This window comes from Melopsittacus undulatus, chromosome 6 (genome assembly GCF_012275295.1).
Source record: "Melopsittacus undulatus isolate bMelUnd1 chromosome 6, bMelUnd1.mat.Z, whole genome shotgun sequence".
NCBI classification, from domain to species: Eukaryota; Metazoa; Chordata; class Aves; order Psittaciformes; family Psittaculidae; genus Melopsittacus; species Melopsittacus undulatus.
Window position 1 is genome coordinate 74,046,603 of NC_047532.1, and position 13,586 is coordinate 74,060,188.

The 13,586-nt window shown below is 52.6% G+C and overlaps 1 protein-coding gene across 3 annotated transcripts in view; it reads left to right on the forward strand.

Annotated features, from left to right (window-relative positions):
* The window catches only part of ZMYM3 (zinc finger MYM-type containing 3), a 33,004-nt gene that overhangs the window by 17,830 nt on the left and 1,588 nt on the right, over positions 1 to 13,586 (forward strand). Inside the window, exons 10-25 of one of the 3 annotated variants that reach the window (XM_034063694.1) lie at positions 1,081 to 1,197; positions 1,353 to 1,439; positions 1,757 to 1,907; positions 2,488 to 2,660; positions 3,084 to 3,249; positions 6,974 to 7,032; positions 7,517 to 7,682; positions 8,543 to 8,658; positions 8,796 to 8,970; positions 9,504 to 9,650; positions 10,471 to 10,574; positions 11,105 to 11,273; positions 11,395 to 11,546; positions 12,001 to 12,115; positions 13,016 to 13,270; positions 13,358 to 13,475. In XM_034063694.1, coding sequence (XP_033919585.1) covers positions 1,081 to 1,197; positions 1,353 to 1,439; positions 1,757 to 1,907; positions 2,488 to 2,660; positions 3,084 to 3,249; positions 6,974 to 7,032; positions 7,517 to 7,682; positions 8,543 to 8,658; positions 8,796 to 8,970; positions 9,504 to 9,650; positions 10,471 to 10,574; positions 11,105 to 11,273; positions 11,395 to 11,546; positions 12,001 to 12,115; positions 13,016 to 13,270; positions 13,358 to 13,475 — 2,270 coding nt within the window. The remainder of the gene's footprint in view (positions 1 to 1,080; positions 1,198 to 1,352; positions 1,440 to 1,756; positions 1,908 to 2,487; positions 2,661 to 3,083; positions 3,250 to 6,973; positions 7,033 to 7,516; positions 7,683 to 8,542; positions 8,659 to 8,795; positions 8,971 to 9,503; positions 9,651 to 10,470; positions 10,575 to 11,104; positions 11,274 to 11,394; positions 11,547 to 12,000; positions 12,116 to 13,015; positions 13,271 to 13,357; positions 13,476 to 13,586) is intronic. The other 2 variants (XM_034063695.1, XM_034063696.1) reach the window with 2 other exon arrangements.

The window sequence follows — 13,586 nt, forward strand, 5'->3', positions numbered from 1 at the left end:
GGCACAGAGGTGAGGCTGACAGGTTGGTAGTTCTGAGGGTCCTCCTTCCTACCCTTCTTAAAAATGGTTACAATGTTTCCCCTTTTCCAGTCACCAGAATCTTCACTTAATTCATGTAACTTGAATTTATTGCCACATGAAGTCGGGATTGTAACCTGTCAGTAAACCCATGCCTAACCTGGACTGGGAGCTGTCTTGCTGGCGGATCTTAGAACACACTTGTGTCAGTAAAACCACTGGCAAGAGTGTTTCAAGATGGCTTCTTGGGGATTGGTATTAAGCCCAAGGAGTTGAACATCTTCATCAGTCATCTGGCAATAAGGTCAAAGTAAGCATGATAAAATTTTGCAGATGAAACAAAAACCCGGTGAATTGTTAACTCCTGCTGAGGTCAGGGGAGTCATAGAAAGGAAAGCAACTGGATTGCCTGACAAGACTGATTCCTCCTAACGTGTGCTTGAACACAACGTTTTACTGCAAGATCCCATATCAGCCTTACTCAAGTAGTATGGGGATGTAAGTTCTGGGAAAGGAAAGATTTTACAAAGGCCCTGGGAGTACAACAGATAAGCCATTCAGTGTGAATATCTCAGTTTACACCACAGAGAGAAGGATTAATTAAGTTATTGCAAGTACAAGCAGAGGAACAGAGTTAAAGTCTGGGGACTAGGGGCAAAAGAGCTACCTAGAATGTTGCACAGATAGAGAGGATGTTCGTGGGATGTCCAATTGTTTTTTAATACTGAAGAAAAAATTGAAGTATGCTAAAAAAAAAGACAGAAAATTTATGTTTGGGCTTGAAAAATGCATGTACTGAGTTAGTCACAGAGCACCTTATCTGAGGTTATCAGAAAGAAAATCAGGAAGATTACTTTATTAATAAATATGTCCTTGTGGACAAGACACCGAGTGCTAAATGGCTGTTTAATCTAGCAGAGAAAGCGGGATGAGAATGTCTGCTTGAATTCTGAAGTTCCATTACCATGAAAATAGAAACTAGGCCCCTATGTTTCAAAATCTTATAGAGGAATTCTCAGAAGAGGTAGTGGATACCCCATCTCTTAATATGTTTAAATCCAGAGGGATGGCAGCTTGAAAGCCTGCCTTCCTGAGAAGAGCTGGACCCAGTACACTGGAAGAGAAGTGAAATTGCACAAGAATCTGCTTGCCAAGAGCTTGAAACGTGATGGACTAACTGTGAGTCACTGACAGTGGCCCCACGCGCAGGGCTGAGCAAGGGCAAGCGGGCTGCTGTGAATGGTGGAGGAAGCAGGAGATGGTGGCAGCCCAAAGCGGGTGCTTGCTGCCCTCTACAAGTGTCTCTCTCCATGAGCTATCTCTGTCTCCTGCAGCGCACCAGCCCGGAAGGTGGGATCCACCTCAACTGCCATTACTGCCACAATCTTTTCAGTGGGAAGCCGGAGATCCTGGACTGGCAGGTGAGGACTTTTCCTCCAGGGGATGTTGAGGTGGAGGCCAACCCCACCTCCTTCCTCTTGCTGCTCAAAGCAGAGGTCCTTCTGTGCCAGGGCTCTGAAGGCCTTAGCTGCAGAAATGTGCCTGGAGACTGCATGCCAAATGCTGCGCTCCTGATGTTCAGCAGCATGTCAGAAGGGCAGGAGGAGACCTCTTCTGCCAGACTCTGTGCCAGGAGAGCTGGGGACTTGGCTCAACCTGTAGTCTGGTTCTTGCTTCCCCAAGAAGTGTGGGGACCTCCTGCAAAGCCTGGCTGACCCGGTGGTGGTCTCTTTGGCAGGACAAGGTGTATCAGTTCTGTTGCAAGGACTGCTGTGAGGACTTCAAGCGGCTGCATGGGGTGGTGTCTCAGTGTGAGCACTGCAAGCAGGAGAAGCTGCTGCATGAGAAGATCCGCTTCTCTGGAGTGGAGAAGAACTTCTGCAGCGAAGGTACTTGGGGAAGGCACAGGAGAGGCAGAGCTCCCAGGCCAGCCCATGCTGGGGGAGGAGAAGAGAGCATGGAGAGGAACAGAGGGGAGACTATCTTAGCCAGGCCCTGGGGCAAGAGCCTTGCCATGCAGTGAAGGGAGGAGTGTCGTGGGGATGGCTTGCTGTCCAGCCAGGCCCTAGGGCAAGATCTTTACCATTCATTGTGTCCTTGGGGAGGGCTTTCTCACAGCTTTTCTCTCTCTGGGGGCTGGGGAGACAGCAGGTGGCAGCTCCGCTCCTCCTGTCATCATGCACTTCTACTCTTGCGTCTGGGCTGGCCTGACCTGGCCTTGCCCTGCCTGCTGGGTTCCTGCACACAGGAGGTTGGAGTCAGACTCTTCCTAGAAGCATGGAGGTGAGAGATGGCAAGTCCCCATGAGGTCCCATCTTATCCCAGCCCCAGGGGCCAGTGCTGGATTGTTCCCTACAGTGTGTTGCGTGTGCTCTGTTGTCTCCGCAGACCTGGATTCTGGTCATGTTTGGGTCAGGGAGGCCCCCCAGTTCATCCTGGGAAGGTTTCACTCCTATTGTTTCTCCGCAGGGTGTGTGCTTCTTTACAAACAGGATTTCACCAAGAACCTGGGCCTGTGCTGCATCACGTGCACCTACTGTTCTCAGACCTGCCAGCGGGCGGTCACCGAGCAGCTGGAGGGCAGTACCTGGGACTTCTGTAGTGAAGACTGCAAAAGCAAATACTTGCTCTGGTACTTCAAGGTCAGTATTGGCACTGGCAGCTTGTGCTAAGTGCTGTGGTGGGCACAGCACCCAGATATGTGGGCATTGCACTGAGGAAGTTCGCACTGCTGGAGTCTGGCTGGCACTGCTGCGGAGAACCTGGCACTGCTGGAGTCCTGCCTGGCAATGACGGGACACTGCTACGGGGAAGCTCACGTAGCTGGAGTCCCCAGCTGATCCTGCCAGAGCACTGCACTGAGGAAGCTCACAGTGCTGGATCCGCGGCTAGTGCTGCTGTGAGAAGTTCGCACCGCTGGAGGCCCTGGCTGGCACTGGCAGGGCACTGCTGTGGGGAAGCTCACAGCGCCTTGCTATGTGCACCTTTCACCGGAGAGTTGTGTTGCACTCGGAGGGGGTGTGGTTAGTTACTCGTTGTTTCTCTCCTGCTGATGCGGGCTTTAGGCAGCTCGGTGCCATGCCTGCAAGCGTCAGGGGAAGCTGCTGGAAACCATCCACTGGCGGGGGCAAATCAAACACTTCTGCAACCAGCAGTGTCTGCTGCGATTTTACAACCAACAGAACCAGCCCAACCTGGACACGCAGAAGGGGCCCGAGAGCCTGCTGAACAGTGAGTAGGAGGGAGGGAGGGGACCTGCATAGCTCAGTCCAAGAGACACAGGGAAGACTGAACAGCAAGGGGTGAAAGCTTCCTGCCCAGGACTGGATGAGATGCTAGGGAACAATCCTGCACTGGCCTTGGGGGGGGAAAAGGACGGAGTGGGACCTAATGGGGCTTCTCCATCTCTAACGTCTATGGTTCTATGACACACAGGGCCCAGACGGGAGGAGCCGGTGCCAGCGTGCTGCCTGTAGCTCACACTCTTAGCGAGGATACTCAGGGAATTAACATCCTCATGTTGCCAGCGGAGAACTCGATTTACAGGGTTAGGGGACAGCGTGGTTTGGCATGATAATCCACCTGCAGCCCCACACCACCTCCGAGCTGTGACCTTCTCAGATCTCATAAACTAATCAGGATTGGGCCAGGTCAGTGCTTGGATGGGAAACATTCAAGGAAAAAGCAGGGTGCTGCAGGAAGTGGTGCTGGTGATGCTGTAGGTGGGCTCTCCTCAGCCAGAGCTGAACCTAGAACGATCTTGAGGGAGCACTGAGCTGCTGGAAGCACTCTTGTCTTGTGATGTTAGATTGGAGTCCTACCACTTACCCAAAGATCGCTGCAGCTTTGAGGAGTTGCCAACCCCATGTCCCGGATAACCCCATTCTGCATCTGTGGAGTTCCAGCTGGAGAGGAGATTTTAACTGCCTGTTGCCCCATTTCCTATCATTAACTTGAGTCAGTTACTCATGGAAGATTGCAAAGTGCTTTGGGGTCCCTCAGGATGGAAGGTGCTCGTAGTGACAGTGACAAGACATCGCTTGGCCCTTGGACACTTGTGTAGTCTCATTCTGCTTGGTCTTTCGTAGGCCATGATCTCCTAGATAATCTGTGTGATCTTATTAAAATACCTGCAGCTTATGGTGGGACTCGCTTTGGTTCGTCAAGCTTCGACAGATACCTACATCACAGGCTCAGGGCTTTGCTGCCCTCTCTGGCAGCAAAAGGCATGAGGTGTAAAACCCTGACTGGGGTGCACCAAGGAGGGGAAACCAAGACAATCTTCCGACGAGAGACCTCATCCTCCATCTCTAGACTCTTCCTGGTTCCTCTTCTGACAGCACTGGACTGAATGCAAGATGGGGGAAGCCCTGGATGTCAGTGTTGCTTAGTCAGCAAAGCAGAGCTGCTCTGCCAGAAGCAGCAGGTTCCCCCCAGCAAGGGGACTCCCAACCTGCCCTCCAAGAGCCACCCTCCATAAAAGGCTACATGAGGCAACGGTTCAAGTGGCAGCACGCTGGAGTGACCTGGATAAGGAACTGTTGGTTTCTGCTTTCTGCTGGCACAGGGGTACCCGGGGGAATCTGCTTGATGGGAAACAGACTGTCCTGCTGTCCAGGGCAGGAGGAGGTGTTAAGCTTGCTGGCTCCTGTAGCTCATCAAGTGATTCCACAGCCCTAGCCATACTATTCATTTGCCTGCTCCTTTCAAGGCATCTCTCTTGTGAGGGACTAGTAACACTGCTTTTGGGACACAGGCACAGAGAGCAAGCTCTGCCTGCAGAGGGAAGCATGTTTCACACCATTTCTCCTTGGAGCCATGGACCACAAACTGAGAGGTACCTTCACCACCACCACCCTCTGAGCCCCGTCTCTGCCACACCTCTGGAGGTCCCCCAAGAGCTTTGCTTTTCAGCATGTGGGGCACCACCCTTCACCATACCACAGCTGCCTCTCCATGCACCCTGTGAGGCACAGGGCTTTGAGGGCAGCCAAGGAAAAGCTTGTCAGCAATGGTGGGCACTCAGCTGAGCTGAGCTGATCTGCCCCAGCAGCTGCCATGCTTGGTGAATAACACTGGTGGCACTGGACCCTCTGTGTGTTCTGGCACACTCATTCCTTGCCAGTTGTGGGATACCTGTGGACACTCTTGTCCCAGGACTGTGCCATACTGCTAAGCTTGAAGAAGGGTGATGGAGCCAGGGCCTGCCATGTGCTTCCACAAAAAGTTTTCCAGCCCACAATGCTGGGATTTTGGGAGGAGCAGCTTGTCAGTGCATGGTGAGGAAAAGCTTCTGCCTGGTCCAGCCAGGGTCTCCTGTGGACCTGGTAGCTGTGTTGCCAGCTCACAAGGGACTGTCTGGATTTCAGGCCCATCTTGAACAGAGCTGCTGCCTACTTGCTTCTTCTCCTGCAGCCAGTGGTTGCCTAAAACCATTCATTCCTGTGACCCAGTGGCTGCTGCCACCCTAGTGATCTTGGGAGTGCTTGCTGACAATGAAAGTGGCTATTCCTTTGCTGGGAGCAGTCTGTGTGATGAGGGATTGAGGAGCTTCTGCCACAGAACTGCCCAGGGACTTCCAAGGGGAACTGGCTCTGCACGGGCCATCCAGCTGGAGAGAATAGAGGGTCAGAAGTCATGATTGTGCAGGCAATGCAGCTCCTTTGCAGCTCCTGGCTGGTGTTGGGATGAGAGCAAAGAACAGGCTGCAGCTTTCCTGGAAGCCTGAACATGTAGCACATGGAGCTTTGTGGCAGGAGGATCTTGTTTCCCTTAGCTGTGAATCATTGGTCTCTGGGGCAATCAACTTTGCTTTTGATTCTGCTGTGGCAGAAACTCTGCTCATTTTCCATAGCTTGTCTTTTCTTATTCAAGCCATTGATGTCTTCCACCTAGACTTGCTGTCTGTCCACTTTGGGCTGGTGAGGGGGGAGTTCTTGGACCCATTGAGACTGTTGCAGATCCTATGGCTGCATGCCCAGCCGCAGGCTTCCTCCAAATGGAACTTGCCCATCCCCATATGGTGGTCTGCAAATGAAGCCTTCTGGGCCTCCAATATTTCAGGAGCAATCCTGCATTTCCTCGGGGCAGAGGAAAGCTGTACAGTGCAGATGTCCATTGGGTCTTTCCTGGAGAGCTGATCTGTGTAGGAGGTGCAAATGGACCTGCCACTCCCTTTGGGTGCTGAGACCTGCTGTTTTCCTTCCAAGTTTCTCCTTCATGCATGGCCCATGGTTAGTCAATGCTGTAGAAGGCAGTTCTTTTTCCCAGCCACATGGGTAACCAGGGCTCACTGGAGACTTGGATGAAGGTGCTCTTTTAGCTCATCAGCCTTTGAGATGGGTGCAGGTTCTCTGCAGTACAAATGAGCTGGAATTATCATCCAAGCCAGGATGATGCTGTCACCACCTGAGACTAGTGTCCACCACATGTGCCTCTTCTCCGCAGGTGATCCCCTCTTTCCTAGGGGAAATCCATTGCATCCCTTGGGCTGGGGCAAAGCTGTCTCTACTTTCTGGGATATCTCATAGTGCTACTGCTAGCTCTGTCACCTTCTTCCTAGGGATCTCGAAGCACTTTGCCAAGATCTTTGTAGCAGGGAGATGGAGGCACAGGAAGGGGCCATGGCTCGGTACAGCAAGCCGATAGGCAGAGCTGGGAGTAGAGCCCTGGCTCTCTACAAGGGGCTGGGATTTCTCCTGACCTGCTGTGATGGGGATTGGGTGGACTTGTAAGGGAGCACAAAATGACATGGGAATAATTTGATTTTGTAGGTGTAGTGTCTTCTGAGCCGCTAGGACTAGAAACTGTGGAAACATTAACTGTTCCTGGAGTGGCCAGGAGCAGTTTCGGGGGAGCTTGTCCCTGTGCTCTGGCTGCTGCCATCTTCAGTCCCAACACTGGGACCTGTTGGCCCAGGAGCTCTTGAACTTAGAGCCATTGCTTTCTCTTACAGGTCAGACTTCAGAGCCGAAGCCACCTGCTCCTTCCCTACAGAAGACAGGGACTAACACGGTAAGGCACATTGGAGGTAGGAGTTTGCAAACTAGCACAAAGGGGCTGTCCCCAAAGAGAGGGCAGGTCTGCCATTGCTCAGGGAGATTTCATTCTTCTGCCACCAGTGCATTCTAAGATGGCTGAGTAGTGGGAGCTGGTGAGAGCTGCTGGGGAGGACAGCCTCAGCACATCTCCTGCAAGGGGGAAGAATAACCATTCCCTGGGAATTGCTGATAAGGTTCCCAGTCAACCTGCCACTGTGCTCCCCTGTGCCTGGGGCAGTCACTGTCCTACCAGTGCCAGGCTCCCTGCTGACAGCTGCAGAGGTGCAGTACAGGCTTGCTGTAGTAGCAGCTTGGCAGTACTTCTCCAGGTCTGTGTATGTAGGGCACTGCCAGACTCTAGGAGGTGCTCTGGGAGTCCTTCCAGCTGCACCTGTGGTGGTGAAGAGGTGGTGGTGCCCCAGATGGACACCAACCTCCTGCTTTCTGCATTTCCTCAGCTCTCAGCAAAGGCCTCAGCCCAGATGTCTCCAGCTGCGCCACCACCCCCTGCCCCTGTGCTTCCAGCCACCCCTCGGAAAAACAAAGCTGCCATGTGTAAGCCACTGATGCAGAACAGGGGTGTTTCCTGCAAGATAGAAATGAAGTCCAAAGGATGTCAAACAGGTAGGAAAACAAGACATAATGACAGGATTACAGGAGCTTTTTGAAAAGGCCAGTACCACATCCAGAATAAACTTGAATCCAGTCTGGATTGCTGTGTGGAGTGGCTGGGTTGTTGGAACTATGCTGAAGAGTATCAGAATGCTGCAGGGCACACACAGCAGGGTGGGAGGTAGGGAGTCCATTTCCATCAGCAGCAAAAGGAGAGGCACAGAGAGTACTGCAGCATGATCCCACCCCTTGTGGGACAACTCTTCTGGAGATCGTCAGCTTTCCGGAGGGGCTGTCTGCTGAGCAGGTTCCACTGTGTAGCTCCTGTTGGCCATGTGTGTGTGGTCTCCAGAATCTCTTTAATAAAGAGCTAGGACAAGGGGAATGGCTTTAACCTGCCAGAGGGGAGATTGAGATGAGCCTTTAGGCAGAAGCTCTTCCCTGTGAGGGTGCTGAGGCACTGGCACAGGGTGTCCAGAGAAGCTGTGGGTGCCCCATCCCTGGCAGTGTTCAGGGCCAGGTTGGACACAGGGGCTTGGAGCAAGCTGCTCCAGTGGAAGGTGTCCCTGCCTGTGTCAGGGGATGGAACTGGGTGAGCTTTAATATTCCTTCCAACACAAACCAGTCTGAGATTCTACGATATGAAAGGTAACTCTCAGTAGGGTCACATAAGAGCAGGGCTTGCACCTTTGCCAAGCTTCTCTTGTTGCAGGCCTGTTTGGCTTGCTGCTGGTCCAGCTCTGCCCATGAGTCATAAAAGATGGTGTCTAGAAGGACTTGGTGCTGGATGGCTGGGGTATGGCAGTGCACAGCAGGGCTGGGTGGAGGAGCTGCTGAGAGCAAGCTCACTGATGTACTTTTGCTCTTGTCAGAGGCTGACTGGAAGCCCCAGGTGATTGTGTTGCCAATCCCTGTCCCGATCTTCGTGCCTGTGCCTATGCATATGTACTGCCAGAAAGTACCTGTGCCTTTCTCCATGCCTGTCCCGGTAAGCGACATGTCCACTTGCTCGTGTTCCCTTACTGTCTTGATCCTGCCTTGCTTATGTGTCCATCCTCTTCTGCCTCTGCTTTTGCACTAGTTGGCTGAGTGTCAGTTTTCTGCCTGGTGTGCTGCTGTTGACAGGTACCTGTGCCAATGTTCCTGCCCACCACGCTGGAGAGCACAGATAAGATTGTGGAGACTATTGAGGAGCTGAAGGTGAAGATCCCCTCCAATCCCCTGGAGGCTGACATCCTGGCCATGGCTGAAATGATTGCAGAGGCTGAGGAACTGGACAAGGCCTCCTCAGACCTGTGCGGTAGGTTTCTGCATGGTTTGGTCTGGCCCAACAGCTGGGATGATGTGGGGTTTGCCAGCTGTTGGAGCTAGATAATCTGCCTGGACTGCAGCTCTCCCAAAGCTTTCCAAAGCCTTTGAAAGGGCAGTGGGAAAAAGCAAGTCCTCAACTTCTGCTGAGGAGGTACTAGGAGGGAAAAGCTGCAGCAGGGAGTGGTGTCTGCTACTGTCCCTTTTGGGGATGCCAGTCTTGCGGCACATGTTTATTCAGGTGGCTGTTCAGGCTCTTGCCTAAAGCAGCTTCACAGGCAGAATACCAGCAGTCCTGACCTCACAGTTTTTTTTTACTGGGGCCTCTATTCCTCAAGCACCAGTGACTAGGGCTGTGGTGAGGAAGAATGTCAGATGCCTTGCTGTCCAGCGAGAGCTGGGCAGTGCAGATGTCATGGACCTGCTCTGCTGCTGGGAGCCTGACTTCATTTCCCAGTTATCACAGGCAAAACAGACAAAAGACTTTCTTGAAAGTTGGGTTTATGATCTGCTTTTGCATTGCAGACCTGGTGAGTAACCAAAGTGCAGAGGGTCTCCTGGAGGACTGTGATCTGTTTGGACCAGCACGGGACGATGTGTTGGCTATGGCTGTCAAGATGGCAAATGTTCTCGATGAGCCGGGCCAGGACCTGGAGGCTGACTTCCCTAAGAGTAAGTGCTGGGTGAAGCAGGCATGCAGGGCTGCTCATCCTGCAGCAGGATCCTCCCACTGCCCTTGGCTGACCATTGCCAGCAGCATTAAGAGCTGTGGGAACTTGCCTCCCTATCCCTTCTGACTGAGCAGGATTGAGGCCAGGAACTGAGAGTTCTTGCAGATAGCTGCTTGCAGCAGGGGTGAGGAGATCAGCACTTTTGAAGGAGTGTGTGTTTGCCTAGACTAACTGACCTGTTGCAATCATAGGTCTGCAGAGAAGGGGGAATGAGAAGCTGTTTTAACAGCACTAAGACCAGAGTAGTGGCACTGGTATGCTTATGGATGATGATTTCAGAGGATCCAGCAGAGAGAGACCTGGACAGGACATGACATCCTGTGAGACAGCAAAATTGCTGTGTGTCCATTAGCAAGCAGAACATGGAAGAAGAGGCAGGGACTTGCAGGAGCACAGCAGTGCTGAGGCATCCTAGCGGCAAAAGACAGAAAATTGGGGTGCCTGTGCCATGCTGGCCTGGCACAAGAGCATGAGGAACATTCCTCAGGTTTAAAATACAAACAAAAAAAGCTGTCAGAAGGAAGACTGGGGGGCTCTGGTTAATCTAAGACAGTTCATGGTTAGTCTAAGACAGCTTAGCAGCATCTGACAGAGCTGTATTTCCTCTGTTGGGCTGTGGCTAAAAATTCATGCCAGACAGAGGTGGAGGGTGTGAAGTGTTGGGCTGCATGTTCCCTCTTCATCTTGCTGTAAGAACCAGGCCAGTGCAGGGGACAGGATGAGAAGCACAGCTGAGCCCTTCTGCCTGTGCTTACTTTCAGACCCTCTAGACATCAACCCCAGTGTGGACTTTCTATTTGACTGTGGACTGGTGGGACCAGATGATGTGTCCACAGAGCAAGATCTGCCTCGTGCTGTCCGAAAGGTGAGTTTTCAATGGGTATTGCCTGTTTTATGCTCTTTGGGCTTGGAGTAGGAGCTGCTCTGTGAATGCTTCATCCCTGGTGGTGTTCAAGGCCAGGCTGGGCAGATGACATGGTCTAGTGTGAGGCATCCCTGCCCATGGCAGGGGGGTTGGAACTGGATGATCTTAAGGTACTTCCAACCTTAACTATTCTATTATTCTGTGTACGAGGTGAAGTGTGCCAGAGGCTTTGGTGTGCTGGGAAGGTTGTGCCCTCTCCTTTTAGGGCATGCCTGGCTTGTGGGCCACTCATGGAATGAAAATGCTTGCCTGTCACTTCAGAGGAGCTTTGAATGCCACAGGTCATGTGAGAGCTGGCCTCTTTCCTGCCTGTGGTCCTCATAACTAATGGGTCTTGTTGGCAAGGATGCTTGCTGGCATGTGCATAGGTACAGTGGTGGGGAGCTGGCAGTCAGCAGGTCTGAGGGGTGGCCAGGACTCCTGCATCTGTCCCAGGTAGGTGCCCAGTCTCACAGTACACCTCTCTCCAGGGGCAGAAGCGTCTGGTGCTCTCTGAAAGCTGTTCCCGGGACTCAATGAGCAGCCAGCCCAGCTGCACAGTGTTGAACTACTCGTACGGTGTGAATGCCTGGAAGTCCTGGGTGCAAGCCAAGTACGCAGGAGGAGAGACGAGCAAGGGAGAAGAGCTACGCTTTGGCCGTAAGTGCCCTGTCTGGGTGGAGCTGAGTGGCAGAAACCTCCCAGGAGCTGGGTCCTGGGGTGCTGAGGTGCTCCTGCCCTTGCAGGCGGTTGCCTGAGGCTGCCGTGCTTGTCTCCTCAGCCAAGCCCATGAGGATCAAGGAAGATATTTTGGCCTGCACGGCAGCTGAGCTCAACTATGGCCTGGCCCAGTTTGTCAAGGAGATAACACGGCCCAATGGGGAGCGCTACGAACCAGACAGCATCTATTACCTCTGCCTTGGCATTCAGCAGGTGAGGGGGGGCTTGTTGCCTCAAGTCCTCCACAGCCAGACCTGGGGGTCAGATATAGTGTGGGGTACCTTGTACCGTTTATTCTGCCTTCTGGGGACCAAGAGAGGCTCACTGAACTCTCCTTCAGTGCCTTGTCCCAGGGCAGCAGCCAGCCTCATTCAGTCTTTGTTCCCAAGCCCAGTAGTAGGGTGGCAGCTATTCCCCAGCTTCGCACATCCCTGAGGAGGGCTGGAAGATCTCCCCAAACTCAGTCACTTCTTTAGCACCAAGCCTGCTGTGTCATACCCCAGGGTTTTTCTCACAGCTCTCAGAAGCAGCTGGTTTTAGGACTCTGCCCTGCAGCTCTGGTTTTACAAGGAGGGGTGCTCTTTGTGTGGGCTCTGGGCTCTCTGGCATGGGTTGGCATTCCAGGTTCTACCATGTCTCTCTTGACTGTGTGTTCTGTCCTTTTTAGTACCTGCTCGAGAACAATCGTATGGTGAATATATTTACAGACCTTTACTACCTGACCTTCGTGCAGGAGCTGAACAAGTCCCTGAGTGGCTGGCAACCCACGATCTTACCAAATAGTATGTGTCTCCAGAGTACCTTCAGTCACCACATGTACCCAGTTTTTGCTTCTAGCCTTGGATCCCTCCAGGCTGATTGTGCTCTCTCAGCCTCAACCCTCTTCCTTGGTATAGGTAGCACAGTCTGTGTCTTGGGGTCATACTGACCCATAGTGACAGCAGAGCTGGCCTTGTTTATGCTTCAGTAGCTTCTTGTTCCCAGAGTCAGGGTAGCTGAGAGCAGAGCATGGCTGCTTTGCATCTTGGGACAGTTTAAATCTTTACAACACTTTATAGTGATGTCTCTACTGTCTGGCAAAGAGGATACCAAGCCTGGAGGCATGCGGTCACATGTATTTGTGTTCCCATCACATGGGAGAGCCCTGCACACTGTACTACGTGTTGGCCAGGGTTGCTGTACTGCTGCCTTGTGAGCAAACTAACTTAGAGCCTTGGCAGAGGCTTTTCATGATGCTGTAATCTGTGCTGCCTTCCCTGTTCTGTTTTGGCAGTGGTTAGTTCACAGGTCTAGACTCTGCGTATTGGTTGTCCTGGGCAGAGGCATTTGGCTCCAAACCTGTGTGTCTAAGTAGGAGCTGGCAATGTCTGTCCTGCCTGCTGCTTTTCATTCATCTTGTGCTGAGTGTGGTGGAGCACCGGCCTGGAAGACATTTATGGCCATCTATAGGAGTGAGTAGTTAGATTGATTTGGGTTCTGGCCTGTAGGCTGGCTGTGCTCTTAGGCAGCTTGTGGCTGGCCAAAGCCAGCATCTAGCTCTGCTGATGGCTCTGGAGAAGTAACTTCTTGTAAAAGGAGGTGTTGTGAAGCATCAGTCTTTTGCAGTTAGCTTGCCTCAGCAGGATGAAGGGAGCACCACAAAGGTACTGTTGATGTGACCTGGTTCTTCCTGTGTGTTGCAGACACAGTTTTCTCACGTGTTGAAGAGGAGCACCTCTGGGAGTGCAAGCAGCTGGGTGTTTACTCACCCTTTGTGCTCCTCAACACCCTCATGTTCTTCAACACCAAGTTCTTTGGGCTGCAGACAGCAGAGGAGCACATGCAGCTGTCCTTCACCAACGTGGTGCGCCAGTCCCGCAAGTGCACCACGGCACGTGGCATGTCAAAGGTGGTGAGCATCCGCTACTATGCTCCTGCCAAGCAGAAGAAAGGCCGAGGTAGGGTCTGACAGCACATCTCTGTGCCCCTCTCCCTGCTTCCCCTGTCAAGTCCCAGCCACAATCCTGCTCTCTTCCCCTCTGCAGATGGTAGCTCTGGAAAGCGGAAACGTGAAGAGGAGGTACCAGTGCTGGAGCAGCGGGAGAACAGGATGAACCCACTTCGATGCCCAGTCAAGTTCTATGAGTTTTACCTCTCCAAATGGTGAGGCTTTCTCTGGAAAAAAATGGCATGTGCCATTTTAAGGCTACCTCAGTTTTGGTGGGACCCTGTGGAGTGGCTGCCGCCCCCCACACATTTGTACTTGAGTGTGAA